We start from the raw sequence: 24339 nt of genomic DNA, 5'->3' as shown, positions 1-24339 counted from the left end.
TTAGTTAAAGTCTTTCTAAGGTGACACACTATATAATTTGGGGCAAAAATAAATCATAGTGCCTCAATAATCATGCACTTGTAACAAGATTGTCTCTGAATTCTCTAACACTCTAGCATTGCTTGTGAAGGGCATTCTTCTTTTTGGCCAACAAAGAGTATTTCTGTCTTATCTTAAAACAGAGATAAGGTAAATCATTTTGACAGTCTCTGAGGCATGGTAATCCCTGCTAATCTACTCATCTTTCTACCTCTTGTATACAAAGAATAGGCTAGAATTTGTCATGGGACCACAGGAATCAGGCTTTGTCCCCAAGTTTATTATTTTTCTGAGGCAGGGTCTCGCTCTGTTGCCCAGGCTGGAGTGCAATGGTGCGATTACAGCTCACTGCAGCCTCGACCTCCTAGACTCAAGAGATTCATCCAAGCCTCCAGGGTAGCTGGGATTACAAGTATGTGCTGCCATGCCTGGCTAATTTCTTATTTTTTGGAGAGACAGAGGTCTCCCTATGTTTCCCAGGCTGATCTTGAGCTCCTGTGCTCAAGCAATTCTCCTGTCTTGATCTCCCAAAGTGCTCAGATTACTGGCGTGAGCCATGGCATCCCGCCTCTGCTTCATTCTTACATACTATTTCTTCCCTCTTTCCCAGACTAAATACTCAAGGTCATTAATAGAATGTTATTAAATTTGAAGACATAAAAATTCTAACTTTAAGCTTTACTGACCAACATAACATATTGAATTTTCCCCACCACAAATTTCCAATAGCTGGTAAATTAATGGTGTGTTTTGTTTTTCATCTTTAAATATTGAATGAAACACAGTTCTGCTAGATACTGATATCACATTACTTGTCTTCAAAAACAATTTATATGTCCAGTGTATCAACATTTAATTTATTCAGTTTTTTCACCACTACCTTTATTTGAATGATGGATGTCTTGATGCCTAAGCCTGTTTATCACTAAGAATGAAATAACTGCCACTGGGACACTTTTGGGAATTATATATCCATGAGCATTTCAGAACTGGTCTTTTATGACATGGAGTGATCACTGACCAGATCCTCATTGTAGACTCATTACTTTTCAACACATTCATCAATACCAAGGCTTGGGTGGCTACTGGATGTCACAGATCTATAGCACTGTGCTACCATGTGCTCCCTAAAAATCTATTACATAGTTTAGACTATGTTCTCCCAAGCTTAAACGTAGGAAAATTGATTGCCTTTCCTATAAGTTTACATAATCAGAGAAACTCAGAAATGGAAAGTATTTTAAGCTGTCATTCAGGTCAAACATTTGTGTTCTAATATAACTTTCTTAAAATATCCAATACAGGTAATAGCAGGTTTTGTTCTAAAATATTTCTGGTAAAAAATTATTCCATTTAGATAATGCCATATATGCATCCAGTCCTTCATTATATGCAGTGGTGACTAGTCTAATTTTCATTAGTGCTGTTTAAGCCTGTATCCAGCTAAACTTCATCTCTATCTTCAGTAACATCCTTATAGTAGACTTCATATATTTATAAAGCTACATAACTACATATAAAACCAATTATGTTTTCTCCTTGTCATTTTTATTTATAATGCATTGTCTAAACTCTTCTGATTTTATTTTAGAACAGCATTGTTTACACTTTCCTGCTGAATAGTACCAGAGAAGCCTAGAAACTCAAGAAAAACTGCTTTTGAAATATTCTTGGGATCTACATTTTTGTCTTTAAAACATGCCACATAACCTTTTCTCAGTTCTCCATACTGAATCAATGCTTACCTTAAAACACCACATTTTAACTTATGCATTAGATAGAAGACTTCCACACATCAAATGTTCAGGTAAAATAGATTATCTGTGAACAGACTTGGAATTTATTCTGCCCCTTATGAAATCCTTGCCATGCTGCTGTTTCCTCCAATGTGGTATGTGTTTAAATCTTGGAGCATACTCTGAGTACATCACAAGTATAGCCTATTTTGGTTTACCAAAAATAATTTCCTGTAATACTTAGCACATGGCTATCCAATTGAAACACTTAACTTTTACTGAGGATCTGAGCATTGTCCCATGGTGTATTAGGATGTGTTATTGCTAAAGACCTTACTGAAGATGGTGACTGAATTCTTGAAATGTGTCTGTTGTGGCAATTTGAAAGACAGGTGAAAGCCAAGGTCAGGCTATCACTCAGTGAAGCCAACTGGCTGGCTGCCCACGTTTCTCATAACATTTCATTTATTTTGATGGATTCACCAAGGTACGAGCCGTGGCACTCAGGTTTGGGGCACAGAAACTTTGATGTTTATAAGCACATTAAATGGTTCCATCTCTAGGGTACAGATTCACATTAACCAAGGGCACAAAGACTAGCAAGTAAGCCACAGTGCCAAAGGATAAATTGATAAAGAAAAGAAAAATGGCCTTACAGCTGGCAGGATGTGGGTCAGTGTGGTCAGGCCCTTTTGTCCCTGTTGGCAGGTATTTCAGAAAAGCTAAATGAACATCCAGAAGTTGCTGAGTGAACGTGAAATCAGGAAAGAAAAAAATCAGTTTTATGATTAAGGTATTTAGTAGTATTAACCTAATGTTTCCTTATCTATTCATTTCTTCGTAGAGACTCACATATCATGGGAATCAGAGTGGGAAAGAGTTGGGAGGGCAGTGGTGGTGTTTACACCTTCTTCCAGTTGTTGCACAGCTTCTACAGATGTATTTAATTAATTGTGACATAGGTAGTGCCTTTCTCTGTAGTCTGGAAACAGTTCTTTTTCTGTGATTTAACTTTGAGAAAGCGGTGCTTTCTTTTATTCACTATTACACCATCATGTGGTGTAGGTGAGCTTCTGGTAAGGAAAGAATAAAGAAAAGAAATTATGTTTAGTTGTTCAGAAACTGTCATTTAGTAACATAGAGTTTCATTACAGTAATGTATCCTGTAAGTGGAAGGACAGGCAGCATGGGTATTACAAAATGATTTTTTTTTTTTAAATGGGAGAGAATGATGGAGAAAGAGACAAAGGAAAGTTATGTTAGTCATAAACCCTGGGTGATCCTATAAAAGTTCATACTTGATCACTGCAACCTGAATCAACATGGATGTTAGTAAATCTCTGCTCTTGCTGAAGGAACAAACTAAGACTATAAAGAAGCACTTTGTTTTCATACTCATTGTTTTCCTGACAGCCAAGTCAAAAGAAAGAGATACACAATGAGCGATTTTCTAACATGAAAAACAACACAAGAACTATCTTTCTTATAAAGGAACCCACTCAGTCTGTTAGTGGTATATACTTTGCCAGTCATTCCTACCCAATTCAATGGATATGTATTGATTGAAGATCTAGTCTTGTGAAAGACACTTGAAACTGGACAAACAGATTTAATTTGATAAGTGCTACCATAGGGATAAGCCAAATGCCATGAGCAGACTAGGGAGGGATGCCTTGGTATCAGGGGAAATCCCACCCCCAGTATTCAACATGGATTCTTTTCTATTTCCCTAAGCATCAACTGGTCTGAGAAATAAAGAGAAAGAGTACAAAAGAAAGGAATTTTAAAGCTGGGTGTCCGGGGGAGACATCACATGTCAGCAGGTTCCGTGATGCTCCCTGAGCCATAAAACCAGCAAGTTTTTCTTAGTGATTTTCAAAAGGGAAGGGAGTGCGTGAACAGGGTGTGGGTCACAGAGATCACATGCTTCACAAGGTAATAAAATAGCACAAAGTAAATGGAGACAGGGCAAGATCACAGGACCACAGGACGGGATGAAATTAAAATTGCTAGTGAAGTTTCGGGCACGCATTGTCATTGATCACGTATTATCAGGAGACAGGGTTTGAGAGCAGACGGCTGGTCTGACCAGTTTATTAGGCGGAAATTTCCTCTTCCTAATAAGCCTGGGAGTGCTTCAGGAGACCAGGACTTATTTCATCCCTTTGTCTTCGACCATAAAAGACAGCTGCCCCTAAAGCGGCCATTTTAGAGGCCTACCCTCAGGGGTGCATTCTCTTTCTCAGAGATGTTCCTTGCTGAGAAAAAGAATTCAGCAACATTTCTCCTGTTTGCTTTTGAAAGAAGAAAAATATGGCTCTGTTCCGTCCGGCTCACAGCAGTCAGAGTTTAACGTTATCTCCCTTGTTCCCTGAACATTACTGTTATCCTGTTCTGTTTTCAAGGTGCCTAGATTTCATATTGTTCAAACACACATGCTCTACAAACAATTTGTGCAGTTAACACAATCATTACAGGGTCCTGAGGCAACATACATCCTTCTCAGTTTACGAAGATGATGGGATTAAGAGATTAATGTAAAGACAGACATAGGAAATCACAAGTGTATTGATTGGGGGAAGTGATAAGTGTCCATGAAATCTTCACAGTTTATGTTCAGAGATTGCAGTAAATACAGGCATAAGAAATTATAAAAGTATTAATTTGGGGAACTAATAAATATCCATGGAATCTTCACAATTTATGTTCTTCTGCCATGGCTTCAGCCGGTCCCTCCATTCGGGGTCCCTGACTTCCTGCAACACCTTGGGAGCCTCATTGAATCATTCTGAAGAAGTTCAAAAGGCAGTCATGGGTGGGTGGGCATGTGTTTAACTAGTAGGTTGACCTAGGAGGGAAATATGCTTCTGCTTTTAGAGATTAATGAATGTATTTATCAAATGTGTATTGAAATTCTAATACACATCAGGCTTCATTAACAGTATGGATACACTGAGCAAAAGAAATGAGATTCAGCTCACATACACAAGTAGGTAAATTTTGGGTTTTTTTTTTTTTTTTTTTTGGATTAGCTTTTGTAAATTTACATCTAGAAGGACTGTTGCGGTTTTGTACTCTCTCTTTCTGTTTGTTTTTTGCTTTTTGGGGGGAAGGAGACTTCCAAAATGGTATTTATGACTTTCCTTCTTTGAAAACAGTTCTTAAATGTATCTTCAAAATCTCTTCTGAAAACTAGAACAAAATGAAAAATGACTAGGACTGCATTGTTAACCTTATCAATTGTGACTATCAATATGGAATCCTTACACATATGTAGTTTATGAAGGCGAAGCCTACAGTTGGTTTGAGACAACTATTAAACCTGACCAAATTATCTGGATGCTTTTGTGATGCTAATAAGTATCACCACAAAATGAATCAATGTTTCTCATGCAGCCAACGTGGCAATGATTTTACAGGAGGGAGAGGCATGAGGTTGGTTATCTCTTCCTGGCAGATGGGCTGTCCCTCCCCAACCTCTCCTCCCAACACAGACACAGGTTGGAAGGATTTTTTCCACTTCTCTTGGAGAATGAAAATATTTTTAAAAAGCAAAACAAAAGAAAACTCTTAATTTATATTTAAATTACCCGTAATTGAATGAGTCACGCAAAATGAACTTTTAGAGCAAATGTCTTTTCAAAATGTATGAGGGACGGCTTATTTTTAACTAACAGTACTGACAGGACATTCTGGGGACTGCTGCAGATACTAGCTACTCTATTCACAAAGACTAGGGGGGAAAAAGGCTCTCTTCAGTAGATGAATGGAAACACTGACTGGCTTTGAGGCGAGTAATTGCCTTACTCACCCATACAAAAATTTCAGCCAGAAAAGTCCTCCTTTAAGCAGAGCACAAATGAAGTGCAATGCATACTTGCACAGATAAAGTGTAACTTACCTTGAGTTTATTTAATTATTCTTGGTCCATAGGATTTCTGAAAATTGCCAGAATGCTACTTTTCTGCAGATATAAATAAAAGATCTAAATGTTGCTTAATTTCTTTTTTCCTTAATTGCATAGTGGCTATATATAGTATACATGTGTTAGAAATGGCTAATAACCATCACAGAGTAGTAGAGAAGTTAAAACACACACATATTCTTAACATTTCTAATTAAAAGCAGCATAGGAATATTGATTACTACAGTGGAAATGTAATGTGTTATTTCTTTCCTTTTTAAATGCCTATATGGTACTTATTAACATTTTTCATGGCAAAAGCAATAAAATAATTAAAAGCACATTTAGTTCCTGTTCTGCCTCATTTCATTAATTTCTGCTTTTTTTCTTTTGGAGAAAAAGTTGTAAAATTGATGTCTTAGCTGTAGCTGCCTCTTTATGATATTAGATTTCTGTATGTAAAGAAAGTATTAGAAAAATTTGCTCCTACACACATGGAATCTTTAAACTTACAATAAAAAGTGACTATACCTTCTATTTTCAAGCAGAATAAAGCTTTTTTGCAATGAACAGAATTCTTGATTTTCAAAGAAGTTTATTACATTTGATTTTATCAGAGTTAATAAGTGATAATAAATAAATATGTGAAAAAATAAAATTTTGAGCTAAATCAAATGTGTTTGTTTCTACTTCAGTATGGGTTTTGATGCCTAAGAAAGTGAAATATTTATCTACTGAACGAGCATACATCTTTGTAGCCCCCATCTTTTCCTCTGGCGAACCTTAGGAAAAATAACACTTGCTCTGGAGGCAGGGAGGAAACTCCAGATCAGACCCAGGTTTCTGGCTTGGGAGGTAGTAGTAGTGGTGAAGGAGGAAGTGCAGTTGGTTAAGATAAGGAGATGAGGTGAATTGCCAAATTTTCCCCTAGACGCTCAGCGGCATCTAAAGGTCAGTGGTGTTATGAAGAGCAAATTAGTACTGCTGGCTTTGAACTTAGCTTGAAGTTACAGTGCCACTTGTTCTTTTCATGCAGTCGTATTTTGCCAATGGCTTTACTATTTTCTTAACCTATGTTTGGCATCTTACCTGACTCCTGGGCAAATACAACCTTTAACTAACCACTAGAAAAGGAAGTACATTAAACACACCTTGTTCATCTTGAAGAGAGAGCAGGCGAATGGGGGTTTCCTCAGCCTGGGATAACTTTCTTCTGCCTTTCAGATCTAAGCTCTTTTTGACCCGGATCTTATTTAACTGGGAAATGGCCAGGATAGATTTGATCGTTAGCATTTCTAACATACATCATCAGGGATTTCTCTTCCCTGAATCCTATTACATTTAGCATCTTGCACCACAGTGCTGAGTATTTTTTACATATAGTTTTCTCTTTTGTTCTTCTAATGTTTAATAAATTATTTGTCTTCCCAAATAGATTGTCATTTATTTTGGGGACAGTAAGTTCATCTAGAGTCCTTCCTTCCTTACCTACTTTTCTTCCTTTCTTCTTTCATGCATTCCTTCTTCCTTCCATTAGCAATAGGCTGACACTATACTTAGACTTCAAAAATGTGCATGGGGCATGTTCTTTAAGAGTTTACAGATGTTCTAAAAGTAACTCTTTCAGAGGAACTACTTTCGTTGACTCAGTAACAGTTAATCTTCAAGAACGATTATGTATAGTTTTACTAATTCTTCAAATTTGTGAGATGTGGTTTTAAGACTTAAATTGATATAGATGAAACAGTTTATAAATAGTTTTCACTTGTATTATTTATGATTTCTCAGAAAGGTCATAAAAACTGGATGCAAGTATCACTTCTATTTTCTATGTGAGCAGCGTGAGCCTGTGTTATATCTAGGAAGTAGATGAGTGGGGGTGGGTTTTGTCACATGCTGGCTACATCAGATAATGCCGCATGGCATAAGCTGGACACACACTGCTGTTCCCGTTTTATGCCTAGGAAGATGAAAGCCTTATCTTAAATCATACAAGTAATTATTAATGGGCAGCCCAGGTGGGCAGACCAGGCTGCCAAGTTTACTATTTTCTATCGCTCTACAATGAATATTCCACATTAGATATGGATTATCTGTTGTCAAGAGAGTTTTATATCACACTTTGATATAAAATTAAGTGTAAAAGGCTACTGAGAATCAATATTTGACATTCTAAAAGTAACATCAAGATTATAAGGAAAAAATATTATACTAAGCCAAAAAATAGTTTCTGGGTTTGTTACATTCATCTGTTTAATAAATATAAGTGGATGCGTGGTACACCAAGAACTTTGCTTGGCATTGCAAATGCAGTGAGAAGTAACTATATTCTCTACTCTCCTTGTGGACAAGAGTCTAGTCTGTTAACTAGAAACTACTTCTAGATGACTGGGCTGCAAATATGATCTTTCTGCTATGTTTTGCCTAGAACTTTAGGCAGAATGTAGCAGATTATATATGCAGCCTGCTCATCTCCTGAAATCAAGCTTAAAGATGATTGTGTGGCTTCCTATTAATCCGTAGAGGCTTATCAATCCCAGAAATATGGGGCTATTTTTCCAGTTTGTAGATCACTGACATTCTTTTAGTGCTCTTTCAACCACAGTTTATAGTTCCCAGGATGGTTCAACAACTGTACTCCTGGGATGTCTTTTCTCTCTATGTTTGAGATGCAGATAGCTAGTTATCCCCCAGTCCTCACAATGCTGAAATGCATCCCTCAGGATTAAAGACCCTATTCCTAACTTTAAGGAATAAAGCTGAGCTTAGTGCTTCAATCCAAATATTTTGTCAGTACTTAGTATGTGCTTTACCAGGTGTTATGGATACAAAAATGAGTGTGAAATAGTCTCTGACTAGGTGGAACTCAGTTAGGCTTGAACATAATTTGGAAAATAACATGTATGGAGGAAGATTCATAAGCCTGATCATGTGTGTTAGGCAAAACTAGTTAGGCTTATAATTATGCTTAAATAGATTAGGTCAATCATGTACGTAACAGAGCTAGTAAATAGATAACTAGATATTAAAATGCAGGTGTACTGGTTCCGAAACCACTAACTCATAATGCGTTTACCAGATTCCTCTGAGTGTAAGATTGCTCATTTTAGCAGTTTCAGAACTGTATCACTCCAGGACTTAATCTCCATGGTAGGGGTTCTCCAATTTGAGTGTGCACAGGAATCATCTGGAGAGCTTGTTACAACAAAGATTACTCAGTCCTTCCCTCCCTGGGAACTCACTAGGTCTGAGTTGGGGATGAATGATTTGCATTTATATAAGCTCAGGGGTGAAGCTGACCATATTTTGAGTAGCACTGACCTTGGGGAATGTTTCCCAGACTTCAGCACACAGTAGAGTCATCTGGAGAGCCTGTTAAAAGTGGCTGTTAGGACTTCCATGGCCCTGGAGATTCAGAAGGTCTGTGATGGGGCTGAATAATTTTTATTTTCAACAAGCTTTCAGATGATGCTGACCCTACTGGTCCATGCATTGCACTGAGCTAAGGCATTGTCTAAATAGGTAGACAGAAGCAACCTACTAAGAAACCAAATTTTGAAAAATATGAAGGCTTGATCAAAATATGTACTCTCCTTAGCACAGAGTCCTTTCATCAGAGAAATGGGAAAAAGTAAAAGTAAGAAACTAAATGGCATGAATCTCATGGGCAATTTTAAGAAGCAGTAGGCACTCTAAATAGCAACTGACTTGGATATGTATGAAGGATGTGTTACATATATTGGGAGAAGATTGTCTGTCTGAATAATGTAACTGTAGTACCTCTAACTAGACGGCTTTCTATCTATTTAGAGGTCAATTTCAGTTTCTATCCCTCTTTCTAAAAATATCTTGTCCATGTATTCTGTTCCTAACATTAACATATAAGGTTGATAGAAAATATGGGTAATATAGAAAGTGCTATTGAATGATATCACTAGAAATAATGTTCATGTAAAGAAAAGATGTGGGCCAGCACCAAGGTCTGGGCAACTCCACAATTTTGAGAAATTGGAAAAGTTGCTAGCAAACAACAAACAAGAAAATATGGTGTCACGGGAGTCAAGAAAAGATTCTCCTGGGAGGCTACAGCAGTGAAAGGATTGGAATGCTGATAAGAAATATTGTAAGATGATGGAAAAATTGACTGTCTGACTTGGCTCCATGGAGATCACAGTATTTCTCATTGGAATGTTTTGCACAACCCTAATTGTCCTTCTTTGCAGAATGAAAGTCTTGTGGGAAAATAGAGATTAAAATATAATTCTGTCTATAAATTATATAGACATATATAAGACATATATAAATTCCATCTATAAAATATAACTAATGTGTTTGTGTGCATGCAACATTTTTCCCTGAAATATAGTTTTGCTTCTGTATTTTTCTGTTCTTATTCATTCCACACATTATTCATGAGCACAGATTTATATTACATTTTGATAACTGATATCCATCAGACATTATTCTCAAAATTATTATTTTATATGATTACTTTTCCATCTAAATTTTAAAATCACTTTATCAGTTAAGAAAAAAAGGGTTTGATTTGGATTTTCACTGAAATTACTTTAAATTTGTAGATTAATCTAGGAAGAATGGACACCTTTACCACATTGAATTTACCTTAACAGGAATTTGAAGATTCTCTACATCCTTCAAGTGGTCCTATAAATTCTATAATAACATTTTGTGGTTTTCTCTCTTTGAACAATAATACTTTCTAAACACATTTAATATATTGTTTTGCTCTTATCAATGTTATTTTATATATTTTATTGTAAATTTTTGTTACTTTCAACTGTACAGTTTTAACTGTATTATTTTAACTGTACAGTTCATTGACATTAAGTGCATTCACATTGTTGTGCAACCATCACCACCAACCATCTCTAGAACTTTTTTCATCTTATCAAACTGAAACTGCATAACCATTAAAAAGGTAACTTCCCATTTTTTTCCTCTCTTCAGCCCCTAACAGCTACCGTTCTGCCTTCTGTCTCTAAGTATTTGACTACTTAAGGAACTTCGTTTAAGTGGAATGATACAGTATTTGTCTGTTTGTGACTAACTTTATTCCCCTTAACACAGTGTTTTTAAAGTTCATCTCTGTGGTAGCAACTGTCAAGATTTCCTTCATTTTCAAAGCCGAATAATACTCATATACACACACACCACATTTTGTTATCCTGTTCATTTTTCAATGGTCATCTGGCTTGTTTCCACATTTTGGCTATTGTGAATAATGCTTCTTTGAACAGAGGTGTACAAATATCTGTTTGTATCAATGCTTTCAATTGTTTTGGGTATACAACCAGAAGTGGAGTTACTATGGATTATTAATGATAATCCTGTTGTACTGTACTGTTAGATATATCACAATATGCATTTCCAGCTACAATTTCGATGTCGTTTTAAATACTCTCAGTTTTCTTATGTACCATTTTCCCGATTTTCTTTAGTTTGTCATTATTTTTCTTTAGCTTTCAGAGTGTGTTTAAGGCAGTTGTTTAAAAATCTTTCTCTAGTAAATCTGAAGCCTTGATTCTTTAAAGTTGGTTTCCAGAGATTTATTTTGATCTTTTGAAAGGACTAGATTTCCGTATTTCTTTGTATGCTTTGTGATCTTCGTTGAAAATTGGGTGTTTGAAAAATCAGACACTTCTTCCAGTCATTGTAGACAGCGTGGAGTAAGACGTACTCTAAATAGCCCAGCATGAAAGTTTAAGGTTTTCTCAGGCATTTTCTAGGCATGTCTTCCCAGGGCCTGTGTGTGTGGTGTTCTCTCCCAATTGCCCCATAGACAGGGATGCTTTTATTTGTTTGTTTGTTTGTTTGTTTGTTTATTGTGAAGGCTGCTTTGCTATGTTTTATCATCCATCCCTAAGAGTTTCACCCCTGCTTCTTCCTGCAATCTTGGCTGTTCCTCCATACTACTCTTTCCATAACGTCTTGCCCACAGTTTCTGCATGTCAGCATACTCACAGTTTTCACAAACTATGTTACCCATCACAGTTTTCCATGGCTTCCAAACTGAGATTCAAACTATATATTCGGTTTCATCTGAAATCTCTAATTGAGGCAAGACAGAAAGCAGTCCCACAGGCAGCCCACAGACAGGTCACAACGTCACAAAATAAGTTCCACTGCCCTTCCTTCCTGAGAGAAAAATACTGGAAAGTGGGCTACTTCTGTTTTACTGCACTCACTGTTCCGAGGTGGGGAAGCACAAGAAATGATGCTCTGAAATGTCCTACCTTTTTCACTGTGGCTTTTTCTTGATGGGGCAGTCACGTGGTTGGAAAGCAGTAAATTTGGCTGGTTACCAGAGCTCCCGAAAGACTGTTTTAGTGAGTCGCTAGTAGTTTACTTGATGATCTTGTGGGGGAATGAGGACCTGGAGCTTTCTAATTTGCCATCTGTCTGACATCAAATGTGTTTGTTTGTATTTTGTCTTTTTTAATAGCTTTAGTTGTAGTTTTTAATCCTAAATGTGTCCAGAATCACAGTTGCTTAGTCCTATCTTAGACCTCTAAATCATGATGCTGAAAGTCTAAAACTAACAACACACAATGTATTAAGGATAGCTGTCACACTTATTTTGTTTCTAGTTTACTGTTAATTCATCTAGGAGTGTGTATTATTTCGTTTTCACATTACTGTAAATAATTATCTGACACTAGGTAATTTATGAAGAAAAGAGTTTAATTGACTTACGGTTCCACAGGCTTAACAGGAAGCATGAGGGCCTCAGGAAACTTACCATCACGGTGGAAGGCAAAGGAGAAGCCAATACATGTTACCATGGCAGAGCAAGAGAGAGAGTGAGCGAAGGGGGAAGTGCCACACACTTTTAAACCATCAAATCTTGTGAGAACTCACTCATTATCATGAGAAGAGCAAGAGGGAAATCTGCCCCCATCATCCACTAGGTTCCTTCTCCAACTGATCCCACTAGGCCCCTTCTCCAACGTGTTATTTGGGTAGGGCCACAAATCCAACCATATCCAAGTGTGTCACCAATAATCACAATTATTAGGGAGTGATAAATGCAAATGGTAACTCATAGAATTGCCAGTTCTTTTATAAACAAATTAATTATAAGCAAACAAACCCAAGCTTTGGCAACAATGCAAGCTCCCATCTCTACACAAAATATATAGAAAAAATGTAGCCAGGTACAGTGGTACATTTCTGTGGTCCCAGCTACTTGGGAGGCTGAAGTGGGAGGATTACATGAGCCCAGGAGGTTGAGACTACAGTGAGCCATGATTGTGCCACTGCCGTCCAGCCTGAGTGCCAGAGCAGGAACCTGTCTCAAAACAAAACAAGAAAACAATCCCAAATCAAAATAAAACAAACAAAAAGGGCAACAAAAGACACTTGCTTGGCATTTCTAACAAGTTTCCAGCTGATGTTGATGCGTTTGGTCCATAACTCAGATTTCAATATGAATTAGCGTATTTAGCCTTATGTAGGTCAACAGCATAAACCTATAAAGAGCATAATTTTGAAAAATGTGTAACTTGTAATAAGTTATAAAAAAATTACTTTACTTAGCATAGAGTCCTCTAATCATAGAAGAAGGATCAATGAGGAAACTGAATGGCGTGAGAACAGTGAGCAATTTTAAGAAGCAATAGGCAGAATAAGTATTAAGTGCAAATTCAATGAGAGAAATGATCTTCATGATTATATTGTCTTTATTGGTATTATTAACTAATGTCTTGTAGGAAACCATGACTGTTTCTCCTAATACTAGACAGTAGTTCATAATATTTGTTATTTATACTAAACTCTTACATTCAACCGACTAAAGTTTTATTTAGTATAATTGTATTTATTTCTTTAAATTGAATTTAAATTATCTTTTGTGGTATTTTTTTCAGACATACTATTCAGACAACATGAACTTAATAAAAATTTAGAACTTTTTTCTGCCTTCAATGTGTTATAAAATATTTTAAATAGTTCAAAAGTTATTTGTTTCTTGGAGGCAAAATCAGATTTTGCCTGCTTCTTTTGGAAACACCTTGAAAATTATCTCAGTTCCTTTTATGCTTATTAATCTATTATAGCTTATAAATGTTGTCAATTATTTTTTCCAGAAGGAAAAAAATGAACACTTTGTGGAAATTTCTAAATACCTACATGTTTATTTTATACACATTTTCTACTTACTTTTAAAAAACTCCTCTGATTCCTTTTCCACTGAAGATTTTTTATAGTTATGCAATCCCAGCATATCCAGCACCTTTTTTTATAGGATGTTGATTGAATGTGCAAAGTGAATGTTTTATATCAGTATAAGAAAATTAATGTTTTTTTCTTATTTATTTTCCATAGCAAAATTTTATGACTTATTCTTTTACCTTTATTTGTTTAGCCTTGTATTATATTGTTGCCTAGAAAATTCTTCCTCAGACTTTATGCTCACTGGGAACAGGTCTTATTTTAATTTGTATTCCAAGCTTCATCTTGTGTGGTATTCCAAGCCTTAACACACTCCAGTACATTTTGTTAAATGATAAATGGTATTATTTAAAGGAAATTTAAATTGAATTTCTATATCTCAATGCTTTGCAAGCCAGAGCTTGCTAAACGTTTGTTAGGTGTGTTGCAAGAGCATGTTTCTTTAAGATGGAGTTTCTTCCATGTACCTTTTAAAGTTTTAACTCTTAAATGCTGTTTCTCTAATATCATGAGACAAAATAGAAACTTTTAAAATATTTTAACTTTCTTTAGGATATTTTCAGATTATTCAGTATAAATGTCTTTGGACTATTTCAAACCTTTCCATATTTGACATTATTTACAGTTGAAAATATAAACACCATCAGTAAAATAAAACAAGTAAAAAACCATTCAAACTTTTGAGCTATTTAACAGAATGTGAACTGATGGACGAGGACACGCCAATTTTTTTGAATTTTGAGGCACTTTATTGAACTTCTTTGAGAAAACATTAAGATTCTATGTGAAGACATACTGAAACTAGTAAATATAGGGAAGGGATAAAAGAAAAGCGAATACGTTTTTGAGTGATTGGTATGATTGTGTTAAGAAAGACACTAAGAATCAATGTAAAAAATGTTAATACTCTAGGGTTAAAAAACCTAAGTACATCTTTTCAAGCAGAAATACAGATATTTTGAAGAACCTTCCTTGTGCTTCTTAGAAAGTAGACAGGTGTTTGGAGAAAATCTATTTTTGTTAAAACATACCCACATTGAATCTAGATACATAATTTCAATATCGCAATGATTTTTCCTTGTATTTTCTCTAAATATCATGTTTTTTAGACTATTTCAATATAAATGGATTATATTTCTCTTCAGAGTACATATGGCAGATAAATACATTGATGTTTTCCAAAGGAAAGTGCAAGTGGAATACCATTTTTTTAAAAAACAAATTTTGGTATACTTTCCTTCCTTATGAAGAAAAGCAAATCAGATGGTTAAGACTTTTTCTTTATTTTGCGAAATAAAATGGTGTATAACCCTTACATTTTCCTACTTATTATGCCCAGCATTTTCTCCTTGCACCTAAACAAATAAAAATGAATTTGAACTTAGATAAACTATCTTTATAATGGTAAGCCTTGTCTTGTAAACTAAACTGTTCTCTGAAGGGTGATGAGTAATTTGTTGGTGGTAGATATAATGTAAATAGTTAGGTTACAGACTCAGTTTAGTTTTGACTATAGCACTAATGTGTCTCTAGGCAATCACAATATTTAATATGATCTGACACCAAACACAAGCATTTCAACTGATGCATCCATCTACTGGAGGGCTCATTTACAAAAGTAGCACCATATATGGATCATTTAATGTTTGTCCCTAAGTTTCTAGACACCCTCCTTGTGATATCATAATCCAACATGCACTTTGTTGTGTGGCCAAAGCATCAGATGACCATGTTGCAAGTTTCTAACATGTTCCTTGTCTAAGGCTGCTGCCCAGGATCATACCTGTTCTGTTGATCTGGCATGTGGATGGAATTGATTACTTTCCGATGTTGGATGGTAGAAAGTCATCAAAAACAAAGTCAATTAGGATCACTTTCACCACCACTTAATTAACTGGTCAATTACTTTCCAAGCCCCTATTAAGAGAACGGGAGATTGTTAACTGATGTAAGGAATCTAAAATTGTCTAAGACTGGGTGTAGTGGTTTATAGTTTTAATCCCAGAACTTTGGGAGGCTGACATGGGAGGATTGCTTGAGGCCAGGAGTTTGAGACCAGCCTTGGCAACATAGAAGACCTTGTCTTTGCAAAAAATAATAAAAGACCAAAACAAAACTGAGTGGTGAAGGCACTATGCCTGTAGTTCTAGCTACTCAGAAGGCATAGGAAGGAAGATAACTTGAGCCCAGGAGTTTCAGGTTTCAGTGAGCTATGATTGTGCCACAAGACTCCAGCCTGGGTGACAGAGCAAGACCTTCTCTCTAAAAACATTTTTTTTTAATTAAAAAAAATAAAAATTTCTAAGATGTGATTCTTACATTAAGGAGTTAATAACTTTAAACCCAACAGGGTTATGATGGATCTTTACACATGGTTTTAAGCAACACCATCACTACCATTCACCATCATCGTTATGATGGTGATGATGTCGTTCATTCATAATATTATGAATGATGAGAAAGAGTGCAAGTGTATTGAGGGAGAACGTTCCAAACAGTTCGCGTAGTGTAAACTTTCTTATTGTATACTTAGGTGAGAGTTTTTTTATGAGTTATTTTCCTTTAATCCTTCCAACACTTAAAAATAATTATCATTGTTATTCCAGTTGTTCAGGTAAAAATATTGAGGCTCAGGATAATTTAGAAGTGTGTTTGAAGTCTACTAGCTCTCAAGTAGCAGAGTTGGATTCAAATTTACTGGTACAGTATATTTTAGGCATTTTTTTTCCCCAGAGAAAGGAAAGTCATATGTGGCTTGCATATTTAGGAGAAACTCTCAAGAGTAGAGACATTTGAGCAGGATGTTGAATGACTAACAGTGTCTAAAACTGGATGCATATGAAAGGGACTGGATGGAACAGAATTAGGAATGGAATGGTAATGTGAAGGTTGAAGCACCTGAGGCAAATGTAAGGAAATGGTAATCAGAGCAGCATGAAATACAAGATTCTTTCTCAGAAGTAGATTGTGCTGGCTGGGGAAACGGGAGCATGAATATAGATAATTATTTTTTCTAGACTCACACATTTGTGTTTGATTCTTTAGCATAGGGATGTTAAAGAACTTTGGAGACAAAAGTAACGTAAGTAACATCATGCTTTAGAAATGTAATGGTAATAGAATATAAGGTGGATGGAAATGGTAGCATTATATTACATTCATTAAGTCAGCAGTTCTCAAACAAGGACTTGTATATGCCTTGAACATTGATGAATCATTTCAGAGGAGCCACACATTCTTAAGTGCATTACTTTATGAACATAAAAATACGTCTCACTCAAATTTGTTTTACTGCTTTTTAAATGGTGGACTTCCATAGCCAGTTGTGACTGGGAAAATACACATTTGTTTGCAAAAATTACTGAATTCAGGATAGCATTACTGAATTCCAAATATTACTGTGCATTTTCCCAAATAAAAGGTATTGATATACAGCTATGTATGGGTCCAAATAACTTACTGATTTATTGATTCTTTAATGTACTTGTTCTAGAAATATTTATCTTTACAAATGGCATTATAGTGGTTAAGTGTGATCTTTATAATCAGATTTTATGAACTAGAACTCCAGCTCTCTCACTTATTAGCAATAAATGGATATGTTACTGATCTCTTCAAATCCCATTTTCTTATCTGCAAATTTGTGAAGATGATACTAATCTTACATGATTATTTTGAGGATTATGTGAGCTTGCAGATCTAAAATATTTCAACACCAGATACATAATAACATATATAAGCTATTATTCCTCTTTGTTAGACTATGTCTGGTAGATATTACATGGTTTTATTATAGTCACAAACTGAAAAGTACAGTCAAAAGTCATTTCTCAAATAGTTTGTCATGAGTTGAAGTGACCACCTATCAAGATCATAATCAGTCAATTTCAGTTTATAATTTTTTCTTGATTCTCTTACTGAATTGAAAAGTCAGTTATAATTGCTACATTTCTATTCTTTTTCCCTTTTCTTACATTGTGAAACAATAATGCATGCTTGCTTGCCTTAGAGTTAATAAATAGGGAAATATTTATGGTTCTTGGCCCAGATACTCATTTGCTGTTGGTTACTGCCCCTGTTTTCACTGTCTCAGTTCTTGACATGAGTATTTCCCAACTTTCAGACCACTGTAGGCTTTGATTTACAGCAGTAACCTGTCTCTTTCTGTCACTCTACCTTCTGAGTAGTCTGGAAGTAGGGTATTATAGAGAATCACTGATCATCACAGCACACACATTTTGACAAAAGAAACTCACCTAGAAACCTGCAAGAACGTTGCATTCCAGATAAGGGTTTATGTTCACAAGACAACTATCGATCGTCTTTATATCACTTCTCTAAAGCTGATAATTTGGGGGACCCATTGTCTTGATTTACATGGAAAATATGGATGAAAATCCTAAAGTGCAAGAGGAATAGAAGTGTTGGATAATAAGCATTATTTGAAAAAGAGGTGTGGAGCAAGTCATTTATGCAAAAGTAGAATTGATCTCTCCTGGATTTGGTTTATCAGAATGAAAGACTAACTTAGAGTGATTTATCTGAGAAGGGAAACAGCAAACAACAAAATGCCTCCTATGCATGGTTTCTTCTTGTATTTATTTAGAGTCTAGTTCTTTGAATCTGATGGGTTTATGGCACAATTCAACACCAAAATAACTATACGAATATTGGCATCAATGTTTTAATCTGTGAGTCACTGGAACTCATGTACAATTTACTAAATGTTTGCTATTCTGTTTATGTTTGTTTAAAACAAAGCTGCTGTCTGTATGGTTTCTTGGGTGATTTGTGCACATGTTGTGAGCTGGATACCTTCATGTTTTGTGTCCTTTATCACCAAATCAGTTAGCTATTTCTGAATGAAGAGGCTGTGTTGAGAAAGGATGAAAAGCAGATGGGAAATGGAGTAGGAAGAAAAAGAAAACGAGAAGCTCAGTGTTTTATAAACTCTATTGCACAGAAAAGCTGACATTCGTTTCAAATCAATGTGATCTGTGCTTTGCTTTGGTGAGTTATGCCCACACATATCTAGTAAACACAGTAGAGCACAGATCATTGGAGGAACGAATAGCTTTACCACCTGCATTGTGAGAGATGTACAAGTTTATTTTCCTCATCAACCATACCTTTTGCCAATATCATGCATGTTGCCCAGCAAGTGTCATTAACCACTGATACAGAAGGACTCATTTAATTTATTTACTACATCCTGTTGGTTTTTATGAGTGGTGGGAGAACTGTTTAAAAAAGACCCGTTTGGTTAACAAATGTGTGCTGCTCTGCAGTGAGGGACATTTTGAATGATTTTCCCATTTCTTTCTTTTTTTTTTTCTTTTTTTTTTGAGACGGAGTCTCACTCTGTCGCCCAGGCTAGAGTGCAGTGGCGCGATCTCAGCTCACTGCAAGCTCTGCCTCCCGGGTTCATGCCATTCTCCTGCCTCAGCTTCCCAAGTGTCTGGGACTACAGGCGCCCGCCACCACACCCGGCTAATTTTTTTGTATTTTTAGTAGAGACGGGATTTCACCGTGTTAGCCAGGATGATCTCTATCTCCTGACCTCGTAATCCACCCGTCTCGGCCTCCCAAAGTGCTGGGATTACAGGCGTGAGCCACCACGCCCGGCCTGATTTTCCCATTTCTGATCTTTTCCCCATCCAGTTAGAAAGTAGTCCATAGTGCTTCAAGAACATTTGTATTTACATCTTTATTGTAGGTCCCATTGTAGCAAGAATAAATGTAAATGGACTAACTCTATTTCCATAATTATTTTGCAGAGTATTTTGGCTATCATCCTGGTGTTTATAGTCAATGCATTTTTACACCATCTACATTTTGGACAGCAAGCATAAAACTCTGCTGGTTTATCTCACAGAGAGATCAGATTGCCCCCCAAAAGATAGCCATTTATAATACGTGCACTTTTGAATAATTAAATGAACTACTGAAGAGCAAATGGATTCTAATCAGCTTTCAAACTGTGATTGCGCCATGCACTGAATCATTTCTTTATGAATACATTTCTCTTGGAGCATGTATAATTATGAAACTTTTTTTTCTATCTCGGTAGGAACTGGGAAGTAACAGCCCTCCACAGAGAAACTGGAAGGGAATTGCTATTGCTCTGCTGGTGATTTTAGTTGTATGCTCACTCATCACTATGTCAGTCATCCTCTTAACCCCAGGTAATCTGTCTTTATTCCTCTCTTATGATGGTATTGTGGATGATAATTTCACATTCAAATGCCTTAAGAGGGTAGCAATATGTGGTATCTTAGGGCACATTAGCATGGGTTGGAATTTGGAAAAAAAGCATAATCAGACATTTTGCAAATGGCACAGTAATTCTGCAGTTCAAATATCATGCAGGATATTTTGGGGAAGCTGAAAATGTAAAATATATAAGTTGAGAATGCCAAGGAGATTTTTGGTCTCTGTTGTCACTTACAGACTTACTATGTGTTAGTTTGATAAATACAGAAGACATTTGACTTTTATTGTGGGTTGAAGATGAGGGTGTGGCATCTGAAAGTTTCTATATATAGATGATAACCCAACTGTATGGAAACGGAAAAGAGGATTTGATGGAAAAAGAAGATCAGATCGAAAGAGAGTGATCTAAGCCTCTATATTTGGACATCTCTTTCCTATGCCTTCTTTTCCTTCCTTTCCTTAAAGTTTTTTCATTCTAAGTTTCTACCCTATCTAAAGAACCTTTGAAAATTGTGCTTGCAATGATTTTTGGACTGTGTTCTTCAGATTAAAGAGTTTAATACTAATATGGAAATTATCATTGTGCTTCTTTCTGGGGACTATTTCAATACCCAGGAGATTTATTAGTCTTTAGTAGGTACTAATAAGGAAGGCAGAGATAAGGGGATCATTTTTAAACTCCCCCAATTGTCTTCCAGATACATTTGGCATGTTGCTGCAACCCACCCACCCAACTATTTTCTCAAAGACTGAACACCCACATATGATACAGTGTTATGAAAATAGTCATTTCTGGGATAGGATTGAATGAATCCAAAAATCAACTGATATTTTAAAATTATAGCCTGTTGTTGAATGTTATTTATTTCCACTTCAGGTTTGTCTTAGTTTTGTAATTTTATGAGCCCCTTAAGCACACTGAACTTATTTCCTGATATACAGAATATGATTAACGATAACTGTTTTTCAGAGTCATTTAGTCAAGTAATTTTGGTGACTAATTATACAAATGGCAGTATCAATTGTTCCAGTGAGACACTTTGTGAAATATACCATCTTTGTAAAAATATTGACTTTAAAATGTATAGACTGCTAAAATACAGTTTTAGATATTAGTTAACATGTGGAGAGGTTGAGAAAGAAATTAAGGGTGATAGTAGGGAGGAAGGAGGAGAGAAAGGTAATTGGAAAGGAAGAAAGAAAAAATTCCCTGGTAAAAGTTGGCTTATCCAGCATTCTCCCTAGAAACCTTTTCTTAACTGCCTCATTCATACATCTGCAGTACAATGTAATTGAGCAATATGATGTCTCTAAGTTGCTGCACAATGCCAAGAATCTTTGTTACACGAAGATGAGTTTCAGCATGGTGTTTCACTTAAACATAAAAAGTTTAACATAATTATAAAAAATGAATGAGTCGATATTGAGGCCTTCTATTGATGGCTCTTAGCCAGATGGAGGTATTCATGTCACAATTCCTGTGTATTTCTCTTGAACTCTTTTCTTTCATCCTGATTCTAGCATCCTTGGCCCAGTGATTTACTTTCTCAGGTTTTCTTGTTACTCACTGAGGCCATAGTGATACTTTGGCATCCTTGAGAGTTTGATACAAGAAAGACCATATAGAGTTAGCCACTCACTAAATTAAGCCTCCTCTGCTCAACCCTTTCAAATTTTTCTCAGTATAAAACCACAGTGATGAACCATAATTGAGTTCATTTTGTCCTGCACTTATTCGTTTATTAAAACAAGAGGAAGCATGACATACCTTAGTTTGAGTTCTGCCTCTGTAATATACTAGTTTTGTACAATTTGGCAAGTTATTTAACCTTGTCTCTCACTTTACTCATCTGCATTTTACGTATAATATTTAGTGCCAACATTGCAGTATTATTATGGAGGTTAAATGAAATAATGTAGTCCAAGGTTTTATTTAGCACAGTGCCTAGAACTGCTACTGCTTTTCCTTTGATTATTGCTATTATTCAGTACTTATTCACCACCAGAAACCATGACAAGTAGTGTTATATAAAGGATATTTCCCAGAAAAGGTATAAAACCTCTCAGGAATATACATGTTTGTGACTTCAATTTCAGTTATGACAAATGGAAAATATTTAACCTGAAGTTAGTCTTCTAGAGTGAAATTATTCATGCATTCATTCATCCCGTAGGTAATATGGAGTTCTTACCACCTTCTAGGTGCTGTGGTAGTTGGCCCTGCACTTTCGCTATTTTGTCTTTCACCTCCAATCCCCAGTTACACAAATGCAAACATTTAGAAAATATACATATTTAGAACACCCATAGCCCCCCAACACAGACTTAATTTCATATGATATTAATCATACAAATAGAAGTGATATTTATTTATTTATTTATTTATGTTTTGTTTTGAGATGGGGTCTCGCTCTGTTGCTCAGGCTGGATTGCCATGGTACAATCATGGCTCACTGCAGTCTTGAACTTCTGAGCTCAAGTGATCCTCCCACCTCAGCCTCCTGAGTAGCTGGGACCACCATGCCTGGTTATTTTTTGTTTTTATTTTTATAGAGATAGGGTCTCTCTGTGTTGTCCAGGCTGGTCTCAAACTCCTGGTCTCTAATAGTTCTCCTGCCTAGGCCTCCCAAAGTGCAGAGATTACAATCATGAGCCACCACCCCCAGGCCACAATTATTATTTCGATTTACAGTTTACCAAGTGCATTTCACATACCACATGTTCCAAATGTCTTCAGATTTCACTATTATTATTGGTAGGGACATTATAAAAATAAAAAAGTAAATAATTATGCTGGGGTGGAAAAGGTACTGCTATAGGAAGCAGACACCTTACTTTATACAGAGAGTGTTCTATGCGTTCTGTAAACTCAATGCCATCAAGTGCCTAGAAGATTATATAAATTGATGAAGTGGGCAAGTGTAACAACAGTGGTTAGAAATTTGAGTTTTGACCCAGCGAAATGGCAGTGCAGTCACATGGCCTTTATGGTGGGCTCAACCCAAACATGTTAGAGTAATATATAAGGCCAGAAGACTAATGGTTTGCAGCTCAATACTTCAGTCTTCAGCCTGGAAGCATTTTTAGAAATTATCTAGTCTTGCCTCTCTCATCGGACAGGAAAAATATCTGAGTTTGTTTAACTTTTGGGGTGAGAACAAGAATACGCATCAAGGCCATGTTCCCTCTTGATTTTGCATGTGTCTGTGTCTGTGTATGTCTGTGGTCAGGCTGCAGTGCTCCAATTGCACCAAGCCTTTCTCTTCTAACCCTCAGGCTTGAGTTCTCTCAGCTGTGCTAAAACAGAGCCACAAAGAAAACCTCCAGCTGGAAATTCAAAATACAGCATCATCCTTCTGATCTTCCCTCTGTCCACCAATATGTTCTCAAGGCCTAGCTTTCTAAGTAGAACCAGTCAAGCAGGTGGAAACTTTCAACCAAGTAGAAAAATCTATGTCAGGAGGGGAAGCTTCTGATTGTGGAATTTCAACAAGACCCTGGGACTTTTAGGACAAGGCCTGCCTCTAGAACAACTCTTCTAATAAGAGTGGCAGTCAAGCCGGATGCCATGGCTGACGCCTGTAATGCCAGCACTTTAGGAGGCTGAGGTGGGTGGATCACGAGGTTTGAAGTTCGAGACCATCCTGGCCAACATGATGAAACCCTGTCTCTACTAAAAATACAAAAAATGAGCCAGGCGTGGTGGCATGCGGGCTCATTGACTTGGGAGGCTACTCGAGTAGTAGTCCCAGCTACTTGGGAGGCTGAGGCAGGAGAATTGCTTGAACCTGGGAGGCAGAGGTTGCAGTGAGCCCAGATTGCACCACTGCATTCCAGCCTGGCGACAGAGTGAGACTCCATCTCAAAAAATAAAAAAGAATGGCAGTCATAAATTCATATAGCTTTTATAATTATATAACCCTGGACTAGTCACTTACTTCTATGGCTTCAGTGTTTCATTGAAGACAAGGATATCTTTGGTTTGCTAGAATGTGAAGTGATCTCTTGAAGTGTGTTATAACTCTAATGTCTATTGTCTAATATATTAATAACAACTACCAACGATAATAATGCCTTGTCTAGTGACAAATATAGCAACAGATGAAATATGGTGGGCTCTTTCACTAAGATTTTTCTACCATGAGCATATATTTAGTGGGTTGTTTTCAAAGATGAAAGCATACAAAAAGTTATTTAGTCAAAGAAATGTTTTAGAAACTGTTTTACTCAAAATAGCATAAAAATTTGCAGGTAAGT

The 24339-nt window shown here is 36.3% G+C and overlaps 1 protein-coding gene across 1 annotated transcript in view; it reads left to right on the top strand.

The window, feature by feature from the left end:
* The window catches only part of DPP10 (dipeptidyl peptidase like 10), a gene marked incomplete at its 3' end in the record, with an annotated part of 621968 nt that overhangs the window by 134158 nt on the left and 463471 nt on the right, over positions 1 to 24339 (top strand). Inside the window, exon 2 of the mRNA XM_017883864.1 lies at positions 19940 to 20054. Coding sequence (XP_017739353.1) covers positions 19940 to 20054 — 115 coding nt within the window. The remainder of the gene's footprint in view (positions 1 to 19939; positions 20055 to 24339) is intronic.

This window comes from Rhinopithecus bieti, unplaced genomic scaffold (assembly GCF_001698545.2).
Source record: "Rhinopithecus bieti isolate Rb0 unplaced genomic scaffold, ASM169854v2 scaffold_14174, whole genome shotgun sequence".
In the NCBI taxonomy this organism is placed as follows: Eukaryota; Metazoa; Chordata; class Mammalia; order Primates; family Cercopithecidae; genus Rhinopithecus; species Rhinopithecus bieti.
This window is presented reverse-complemented; position numbering and strand designations above follow the sequence as displayed.